This window comes from Solea solea, chromosome 1, assembly GCF_958295425.1.
Source record: "Solea solea chromosome 1, fSolSol10.1, whole genome shotgun sequence".
Classification (NCBI taxonomy): domain Eukaryota; kingdom Metazoa; phylum Chordata; class Actinopteri; order Pleuronectiformes; family Soleidae; genus Solea; species Solea solea.
The window spans coordinates 22603972-22615130 of record NC_081134.1 but is presented as its reverse complement, the minus strand read 5'-3'; the positions used below and the strand labels follow the sequence as shown (position 1 = coordinate 22615130).

The window sequence follows — 11159 nt, the reverse complement described above, 5'->3', positions numbered from 1 at the left end:
CACTACAAAAAAAGTACACACTCAACTCAACACATCCATTATTACAAGCCTGTACATCTACTTGTCTTAAGTCAGCACATATCGACACATAACCAACCTCCACACACACATCACATCTGAATCAAATCAATCAGAAAACAATATTTTGCCAATATTTTAGAGACGCCCCCAAAATCTCACAAATCATTTTTTCCAGGGGCGCTCATGCCTCATTAAGGGGGCTGAGACCCCCCCGGTACCAACATTGTGACTGTGGGCACATTAAGACTCTGTGTTACTGTCGGCTCATCATCACTGTAGACACCCTCTGGTACTGTAGACATCATGTGTCAGGTTGTGAAATCTTCCTATCATAGATCACATCATGATGATGTGAATATTTCTGATGCAGAAATATTTAACTTCACTGTAGTTTAGAAGTGACTTTTTGAATCTAGCTGCAGACGAAATCTTAATGTTTGACAGCATTTCACACTGACGTGTTAATCTTTCTGCTCAACTGGATTAAAATGGAGGCTGTGCACTTTGTTTACCCGTTGCCATGGTGAATCGTAGTATCAGAGCTCCATTGATGATTGCTTTTTTCATTCCCAACGCACATGCCTAACTCAGAGTGAACATACTCAGAGATGATTGAACTAATGCTGATCAGCTGTTCTGAAAACCGAAACTCAGAATTTGAAAGCTCAGAGTTGGTCAACTTAGAGTTAAGTTAACTCAGAGTTTGTTGAACCTGATTTCTGAAACGGGCCCCAGCTGTCAGTCATTTGACTCCACCCATGTGTTGACATGGCCGTCTGTCAGGGCCTAAGCCTTTAATCATCTGTAATTCTGTTGGACGACCCAGCAAAAGTCCTTAAGAGCTTAAAAAGCACAACCAGCCAGCGCTTACACACACACACACACACACACACACACACGTTCTGGTTAATTAACATCTGTTTGGTTTTAAACAAATGTGTCTTATTAGAACATGTTCTGGTTTAAAGTGAATCACACATACATATTTATATACATATAAGTATGTATGTATTTGTTTCCTCTGTAACTTCATGACAATATTTCCTCACTTCCTGGGTTGGGTTCCTGGGTTTTTTTCAACTTCCTGTTTTATTTTCTTCAGCCCCTCTGCAGTGGCTCCTGTAGTAGTTTTAGAAAATATACTATTTAGAGTTAAAGGCGATAGCCAATGTCAAGCCTATGTGTACATGAAGAAGAAGACATTTAGAGTCCTGTCCACATGTAGTTATATCCACGTGACTTTATTTATGCCAGGCAGGTTTTCTCAAACATGAACATAACAGCTGTAACATAAATACGTGTATTTTACATTAGCTACAAGTTAGCTTATCTATCTGTAAAATATGTGTATATGCAGTATATTATGAAAAATACAGGACAAGACAAGTACAGGACAATTTAAATACACACACAAAAACAAAAGCTTATTTTTATACACTTATAAAACACATATGTATGTGTGTTTGACAACATTAGCACCGTTAGCACATAATTAGCTGTTAGCTGTCTGAAGCACACGCGCGCACACGCGCGCACGCTCGCGGACTGACACTTCCGTGTTGTGTGTGTGTGTGAGAGAGTGTGTGAGACCGACCGACCGTAAAGCAGTCACAAGTGTAGTAACGTGTTCAAAGTGTGTGTGTGTTCTCTGTTGCTCCATCTGCCGCTGTTCTTCCTCCACAGGTATGTCGCTGTGTTTTCACTTATCTGACCAGGAATGTGTCACTCATGTCGACGCCGTCTCCGTCGCAGTGTCGCCTCCTCCTGTGAGCCGTTGTTAGCCGCGGCGGCTAACAGCGCCCGCCGTGTTTACGTGTGTGTACCGGGGCTGTTCGTCAGTGTGTGGCAGCGGACGGCGTTAGCCTTTTAACGTGTGTGTGTGTGTTTGAGGTTAAACGTGTGTTCTGTCGTCACAGACTCGAGACTGATGTCAGGTGAAGGTGAAGACAGGAGGAAGGAGAAGCTACATGGAGGCTAACTGACTGGACTGAAGTGACCTACACACACTGCGGTTCACCCGGGCAGCACCAGGATGCCAGCCGGTACGTCACTCCGTGTGTGTGTGTGTGTGTGTGTGTGTGTGTTTCATGTCTAATTTTTGGCTAATGCTAATTATATGAACGTCACCAGAATTGAGGTTAAAGATTTTTGTGTAAAAAAAAAAAAAGAGAAAAAGAAGTGCAGTGATGCGTTCATTGTCAGTGTAGGAGTGTGGCACAAACACACGTCACTCACCTGACACCTGTCTCACCTGTGTTTACTTTACCTGAAACTATATAGAGTTGTGTCAAGTCAACTTTATTTTCTAGAGCACATTTAAAAACAACCATGGTTTGACAGAGTTAAAGACACAGCAACATACAAACATCAAAGTAAAACAGTAAAATAGTGACATAATTAGGTAGTAAAAAGGTCAAATGCCCGAGGTTGACTGTTCTTATTGAAGTGAAGCCACAGAGAAGAGGTGGGTCTTTAAAAGTGATGTTTGGTGTGGGAGAGTGAGTGGTTTTTCTTGTTTTTTTTTGGGGGGGGGGGGGGTGAAATAATCTATGTAAATCACTCACTCTCCCACACCAAACCCCATCGAGAAAATAGATTTTCACAACTAACAAACTCATTATTTTCATCATCATAAATTCCACGATCATTTTCTCGATGATAAGTTTGTTGTTTGGTCCAGAAAATGTAAATCAGTGTGTTTTTTAAATTATTTATACTGATTTCTTTGTTATATGAAAAAAGAAAATATTCACATTTAAGAAGCTGAAAAATAAACACCCAAATAAATGTATCATAAAAATAGTTGCAGTTAATTAAGTAATCGATTATAATTAATTTTAACATCACAGCACACAGGAGTTGTTGATCCACGGCTGCCTCCATCACTGCCTTTCATCCCACATATGGAGACAGCCAAGTGAAGTAAAGGGCTATTGCTAAAAAAACGAACAAACTGAACTCGTCAACATATGTCTTAGTATTATTTACAGGTTGTGTGTGTGTGTGTGTGTGTGTGTGTGTGTGTGTGCGCGCGAAACTCCTGGAATGTCCTGGAATCTGAGTGGATTTGTGTTACATCTCAGAGGAATTCTCATAAATAGGTCGGTTTACCAGAGGATGTCAGGCTTCTTCAAAGCCCACTTCAGTCAGGAGCACTTAGTGAAATAAATAATTATATTGAACCCAGGATATGTGGCAGTTGTCCCTGTTTCCTCTGGGATGCTACTGCTCTTCCATGTGCAGACATGGAAACTCTCAGGTCATGTAGAACTACTCTTCCCATAATCCACTGCTGTCTCTGAAGACGTCAGGAAGAAAATATTGCTCTTCTGAATGTCTTGTTTTTGTCCAAAAGCTCAAAATTATTCAGTTTTAATGATTTCTTTGTTTTTATGGAGCAAAGCTGAAGAATGACAGAAAGTAGAAAATATTCACATTTAAGAAAAACAAATTAATGATGATTTAAACAGTGGATGATTCATTCAGTCATTGAATAATCGTTGCAGCCTGAAACACCAGGGGGAGCTCCATTGAGAAAAAGGTGAAAACCCTGACCTGACTTGTTGCAAAGTTGGGCTTTAAAAGTCTCACCTGAAACTAAAAATAATCACCTCAGTGGAGTGACAAAAATAGACTCTGTGTGTGTGCATGTGTGTGTCACTGTTTTTATCTTGGGAGAGCTGGACTTTTGGCGTCCTCACCTTCTCTGCAGCAGCATCAGCAGCAGGTCACCTGACAGAGCAGCTGCTGTTTACTGCAGAAAGAGTCACATCAGAACATACTCAGAGGGAGCTGCTGAGACGAGGAGGTGGAGGATGGAGGAGGAAGGAGGAAGGAGGAAGGAGGTGGTGTTTCAGTCTGTGTATGTGTGGATGTTTGGCTGCAGGCGACGGCTGCAGCTTCAAGGACGCTGCCTCCCTGCAGGATTCATGTCTGCTCTGTAATTACTCCCAGTTGTAAAATGCTGATTACATTAGCAGTAATGTGACGCCGTCAACATCATTCCCTGATGGACCAGTGTGATTTGTGTGTGTGTGTGAAGTGGACACACCTACGTTAGTGCCACAACTAACTAACTCATTATTTTCATCATCATTATCATCATAAAATCGACGATCAGTTTGTTGTTTGGTCCAGAAAATGTAAATCAGTGTTTTGCCAAAGCAAACCAAAAAGTATTTAAATTATTTATAATGATTTCTTTGTTACATGAAGAAAGAAAATATTCACATTTAAGAAGCTGAAAAATAAATAAACTAATAAATGTATCATCAAAATAGTTGCAGTTAATTAAGTAATCGATTATAATTCATTATTTGATCAATGGTTGCAGGCCTTAGAAGAAAACTGAAGTTTTTAAACCACTCACTCTCCCACACCAAAGTCCATAGCGTGAGTGCGTGAGTGCGTGAGTGCGTGCGTGCGTGAGCTCTTACTCCTGGGTCTGTTGTGGTCTAGAGGCTCTCATTATCCTCAAAGTGTTTACCACCTCAATTAAGTCATTATGGAGGACAAACCCGCCATCGTCACTCTTAACGCACACACAGTCACATGGTCAGACATGTAGAGATGTAGTGATGGATGGAGCGAAGCCTGCTGGGAAATAAAGTCCACTTTCCCTGTTGTCGTGTGGACACTTTAATATTTTCACTGCTTTTTGCCGGAAACTGATGAAGACCCACAAACTGTTGTGAACGTCCATTTTAAATCATAATCACCTGCATTCATCATCCAGAAAATAATGTTGAGGTTTTTGTTGTTTCTGCCCTTTTTTCTATAAAAATGAGCAGGTGCTTTTTAAAAACCTGCCTTAAAACACTATCATTTTCACACCATAATGAACTACAGGATCAAACCATGACTCGGCAAATGCAAATGTGCCGAAACTGCTGTTTGTGTACAATCGAGGAGATAATATATCACATTCTGCTCCAAAGAAATCATTTTTTTAATTTATATTGAAAAGAGAAATCGTTTTTATAGTGGTCACTATTTTGTCTCTCAATTTATGTATCTCATTGTGTGTGTGTGTGTGTATACAGTGATGCTGTGTGTGTGTGTGTACGGTGATGCTGTGTGTGTGTGTACAGTGATGCTGTTTGTGTGTGTGTGTGTGTGTGTGTGTGTGTGTACACACAGTGATGCTGTGTGTGTGTGTACACAGTGATGCTGTGTGTGTGTGTGTGTGTGTGTGTACAGTGATGCTGTGTGTGTGTACAGTGATGCTGTGTGCGCGTGTTACAGTAGAGCTGAATCGATTAATCGATTACTAAATTAATCGACTATTAATTTAATTTAATTTATTTAATCAACTATTTTGATAATCGATGAATCGGTTTGAAGCTTTTTTCATGATTAAAACAAGATTTTCAATTGTTTAAACTTCTTAGATATGAATATTTTCTTCATTACTTTGCTCTGGATAACAGAGAAATCATTAAAAGTCAATCATTTTGGTTTGTGGACAAACCAAGACATTTGAGAACATCGTCCTTTCCAGGTTTGACAAACACCGATTAATCGATTATGAAAATAATCGTTAGCTGCAGCTCTAGTGTACAGTGATGCTGTGTGCGCGTGTGTACATTGATGCTGTGTGTGTGTGTGCGCGCGTGTGTGTGTGTGTGTGTGTGTGTGTGTGTGTGCGTGCATTATGGGGGGATTTTATGCCAGCACACTATACTAAAACGCCTTAACCGTGTTGCCTTTGCCTGCATAAAGACTGAAAAATATGCGTGCGGTAGGCGTGCGTACAGACACGCGTATTGGAGTACACCAAATAATGAAGGGTGCACACTCGTCTAATCTACAAATAATTATTTAGTATTTAATTTAATTATATATTAATTAATTAATTATTTAAAATTGTTTAAATTATTTATTTATTTACGGAATAATTTCAGCTACTTAAAAATAAAAATATCCTGACAGCTCTGATGGGGCTTGGGATTCATCTTTAAATGATGCTTTCTTCTAAACAATCCCGTATGAACATGAGACTGTGTTACAGCTTATCTGTGTCGATAGGCTGCAGAACATAGCTGTTAGCACACCAGTCGCTATGGGCAGGCCATAGGGGGCCAGGCCCGCCCCTAAGAGTGCTTGCAATCTCTTAAAAAAAACAAACTTTAATTTGTATTTTATATTATCCTATTAGCTTAATAAATGACGTGATCAATAGCTACTAATGTTGCATTCTTTGTCATTAAAACATTAAAAATATGTGCCTGGTTGTCAGAAGAGAGCTTCCCCCGTGTGTATCAAGACGCAAATGCCGCTGTTCACCACACAGGTGCTGAAAAGTGTTTTGTAATATCCTCGACCTGGCTGCAATAAATGCCTCAGTTTTTTATAAATAAAAAAAATGCGTTGATGACACGAAGAAACTTCATTGTGCGCCTCGCAACTGAACTGTCCACATGATCGCAAAAGCCTGACACGTCGTGGAGCGTGAGCCCTGACAGGGGCGGCAAGAGTGAAGTGAAATGATTTGATATACATATGTTAAATAAACAGTTCTAAGTTTAAAGAAATAATTAATTTCCATTTAGTTATAAATGAAAAACAAAATAAAAATGCTTTTATCTGTAATTTCAAGAGCGGATTCAATTTCTGTTTGTCAATAAACACATTTTCACACTTGTTACAATTCACATTTTGCTTCCTCATCACCTGTATTCACATTACACATCTATTTATTTTCACTTTGTACTTTGATTATGGAAATCATATGTAAATGAATTATGAACAGTCCCTGATATACCTCAGCATCCCGTTATAGGCTTGCACACGCTATAGGTGTGTCACTATTGTACTAAGACCAACATTTCAGACGCCTTAACGTGTGCATGTGTGACTGAATTAGCCCAAACTGTCACATCGCTCTCTCTTGGTAATACATGGACTGCTTGAATTGTGAAGCGAAGCAGCTGATAACTCAAAAGCCGTCATCATAAAGTAAATCATTATTTGTACATTGAGGATGCGTGCCCACAGGCGTCCGCTGTGTTCGCACGTGGCACGGCACGAATGACCCCTCGCTGTTTGATTTCCACAAACCCTACACAGTGTATGTCTGTATGCTCAATTGTACTTAACAGTCACGTATTTGAGGCGTAGTTCACCCGTCACGTATGCGCAACACCATGTGTGCAGCGTCTGCGTGGCGCCTATGTGACGCCTGCCTGTCCATTGAAAGTGAATGAATTTACACGCGCACGTTAGAGGTTTAATGTCATCACTGACATCAAACCGCTGTACACGCGTTTTTAGTATAGTGTGCTGGCATTAAATGCCCCCCATAGTGCGTGTGTGTTCATGCATGTACGATGTTGCTGTGTGTGCGCGCCGCAGGCTCCTCCCTCTCTTATTTAAGGTGATTTGTTTGGCCGAAGGTTTTTTCTGTAGCTGAGGATTTGGCTTAAAAATAACTTGAAAGGAGACGCGGCTTCTCTGTGTTACCACGACTCACATCGTCTTTATACAGCTTTTATCTCTGGTTCTGTTACTGATGCTGCTGTTTCGTGTGTGTGTGTGTGTGTGTGTGTGTGTGTGCGTGCGTGTGCGCGTGTGTGTGTGTCAGCTACAGAGCAGGAAAGAACAGGTTTTTCCTTCAGTCCAGGCCTTTGAAGTGAAAACACCCTGTGCTTTAGAATGAACACAAACACATGAATCATGAAGTATGGGCATGTAAATGAATCATCATGAGCTTCTGTTCAACAGCATCAAACTACAGGGAATAAAAATCCAATTAAAACACACTTTATTGATAAAGCACATTCACATTGTAAAGAATTAAAAACAAGTTTTCTCATCTTAAATGTCAATATTTTCAGTAAAACATTACATTGAGCTTTTCACTTTTTGCTCCATATGACCAAGAAAATATTAAAACTGAAACATTTTCTGAACCAAACAAACTCATCGATTCATTGAGAAAATGACTCAAAGATGACTCGGTTACAAATAACCACAATAGTTTCAGCCCTGATTAATTAATTCAGGACATTTTCACAAACAATTTAAAATTTAACATTTTCCGCATTTTCTCCCATAGAAAGCAAAGAGAAAGGTCAGATTTTTGATTTTGCTGCAAATATTATTCAGTTACTAACAATTTTCATGTACGATTAATCAGTTTTTGTGTTTTTTTTAATAATTAAAACCAGTTTGTCTGATATTTCAGCTTCTTAAATGTGAACACACAGTCTGTATCACAGACATACACAAACACAGGCTGAGGTCCACCTGACACAAATTCATGTTGTCATAAGAAGAAGTGAGGGACAGGTCCTAATGTGTGACTGATGTGGTGATGATGCTGTGTTTCAACTCCATCCCACACCAAACTGCATAGAGAAAATCAGTGATTTTAGCTCACAGGGGACACAAGAGCTGCTGGTCCTCTGCTACCTCGTGTGCTCACATTTTACACAACAGGGAAGTTTTGTCTTAATAATATTAATGAAGCTTTTCTTGAAATGTGTGTATTTTTCTACTACAATTTCCACCTTTTATCAATTAATTCCTCCTCCTCCTCCGTCATGTCCCGGTCAACACGTCTGTGCACACATGATGATTATGATGTTCTCAGGTGATTGTGAACATGAAGGACAGTGTCTGCTGCTGCTGTGTGTGGTTGTTTGGGTGTTTGTCCTTCAGCCTCAGACTGGCAGATGTTTGATTGGTGGCAGAGCTGAAGCACCAGAGGTCATCTGCTGTCTTTCATGCACAATTAAGTCTTTCCTACACACTCTGTAAGACACACACACACACACATATGCACTTATATACTTGTTAGGATCCTCGGAAATCTTTATTTTTTAAAAACAAAATGTCAGATGTGCAGTTTATGTGACCGTGAATACACACAGAAAACTAAAAGATTTCAAAATAAGATGAAGAAAATTCCTAAGTGAACCATGTTCCTCAATATTTTTGCTCTTAAGTGACAAAACTCACTTAAAACAGTGAAAACTGAACAGATTTGATTTGATCCTAATGAAGTCATTAACGACCACTGAGTCTCTTACTGGAACACAAACGTGTTCCACTGCTAATAACCTTTCACCTCAGCTGATTAAACTCAATCATGTATCGATCACTTATTGATCCAGAAAGCAGAGATCCAGCAAAGTCATTAATGACCGAGTGCTGAAGAAGCTGCTGCTTTTACCATTTATGTTTGAGTGTTTTGAATAGAGAAGTGTCTGTGATTTGATCAACTTCTGAAATGTGAATATTTTCTAGTTTCTGTGATTTCTTTTGGAGTTTAATGAAGACAAAGTCTAGACTGTATCTTCATTAAACGTTAAACTCCTGATGATCCCTGAGAGGACTTAATGAAGACAGAACCTGCATGTAAATTGTCTCCCTTTGTCTCCTCCTGTCGATAAAAAGCTCAGACTCAGGAGTGACTGTGGCTTGCGAGCTGACTGAGGGTGCGAGCCTGCAGCAGAGTGAGACAAATGTCCTGTTGATGCTTTCATGAGTCTCCTGAAACTAATTCAAGCAAATGTTGGTGCCAGTAAATAAGGAAGTGTTGTTTTTATTGACCAGGGTTTTTGTCTTTCAGTCTAAGTCTCCAGATTTATGATCATATACGCTCATCTAACATGGCGGAGGGGAGGAGGGAGGGAGAGGAAGACCTTCCATTGGGCTCATATGTCACACAAACAGAGTGGACACACCTTCTCCCTCACATCTTCATCCCTCTCTCCACCCTGACCTCCGCCTCATGACTCTGTGTGAGTCTTCTCTTAATTCCAGCCTCCTGTCTTCACTTCCTTTGTGCTCGTCCACCTCTCCTCTCTCTCTCTGGGGTTGATTGATGGATAGATTGGTGCTGCACTGCTGTGACACAGATAAAACCCCTGTGTGTCCCTGTGTGGACTCTTGAGGTTCACATTTTTGAGCAGGACCTCGCTGCTCCTGAGTGAGGCCCCCTGCTGGACTCGATTGTGGAGGCCCACGTGTCGAATTATTGTCGACTGTTTTTGTTTTTTACAGCAGTAGCATTATGGAGGGTGGAAAATATTCTGTACTGTACTACTTCATTTTAGGCTCAGAAACATGGCTGTAATGTCTAATATTTACCATCAAAGCAGTGATAATAACATACAATCTTTATATATATATTATATATATATAATTTTCAATTATATATAGTGATAATGCAGCCTTAGGAGGTCACAAGCCAGTGTCTTTTTGAGCCGGTCCCAAGCCCTGATAAATGCAGAGGGTTGCGTCAGGAAGGGCAACCAGCGTAAAACCTGTGAATCAAACCTATGACTTCCATACCGGATCGGTCGAGACCCGGGTTAACAATGACCGCCATTGGTGCCGATAACCTACAGGGTAACAGTGGAAATTGCGCTACTGTGGGTCGAAGTTGGAGGAGGAAGGCGGGTTCAGATACAGGGAGAAAACAGGAAAGGCAAGAGTCTGGAACTGAGAGTAGGGACTTTGAGTATTGGTACGATGACGGGAAAAGCTAAAGAGTTGATTGACATGTTGCAGAGAAGGAAGGTGGATATACTGTGTGTCCAGGAGACCAGGTGGAAACGTAGCAAGGCAAGAAGCTTAGGTGTAGGTTTTAAGCTGTACTACTATCGTATTGATAGGAAGAGAAATGGAGTATGGGTTATCCTAAAGGAGGAGTTTGTTAGGAATGTCCTGGAAGTGAAAAGAGTGTCAGATAGACTGATGAGTCTAAAGCTTGAAATTAAAGGTGTGATGTTAAATGTTATTAGTGGCTATGCCCCACAGGTGGGATGTGAATTAGAGGAGAAGGAAACATTCTGGAGTGGGTTGGATGAAGTGATGCAGAATATCCCCAGAGGGAAGAGAGTGGTAATTGGTGCAGACTTCAATGGACATGTTGGTGCAGGAAATAGAGGTGATGAAGAAGTGATGGGCAGGTTTGGTATCCAAGACAGGAACACAGAGGGACAGATGGTGGTAGACTTTGCAAAATGATAGAAATGGCTGTAGTGAATACTTTTTTCCAGAAGAGGCATGAGCATAGGGTAATTTATAAGAGTGGTGGTAGGAGCACACAGGTAGACTACATCTTGTATAGACGATGTAATCTGAAGGAGATCAGTGACTGCAAAGTAGTGGTGGGTGAGAGTGTAGCA

General features: G+C 40.5%; 1 protein-coding gene across 3 annotated transcripts in view; it reads left to right on the top strand.

Annotated features, from left to right (window-relative positions):
- The first annotated feature begins 1562 nt into the window (after positions 1-1562).
- Positions 1563-11159, top strand: part of efr3a (EFR3 homolog A (S. cerevisiae)) — a 61878-nt gene continuing 52281 nt past the window's right edge. For all 3 annotated transcript variants that reach the window (XM_058627192.1, XM_058627183.1, XM_058627201.1), the window contains exons 1-2: positions 1563-1704; positions 1938-2063. In XM_058627192.1, the coding sequence (XP_058483175.1) occupies positions 2054-2063 (10 nt within the window). In that variant the 5' untranslated portion in view covers positions 1563-1704; positions 1938-2053. The remainder of the gene's footprint in view (positions 1705-1937; positions 2064-11159) is intronic.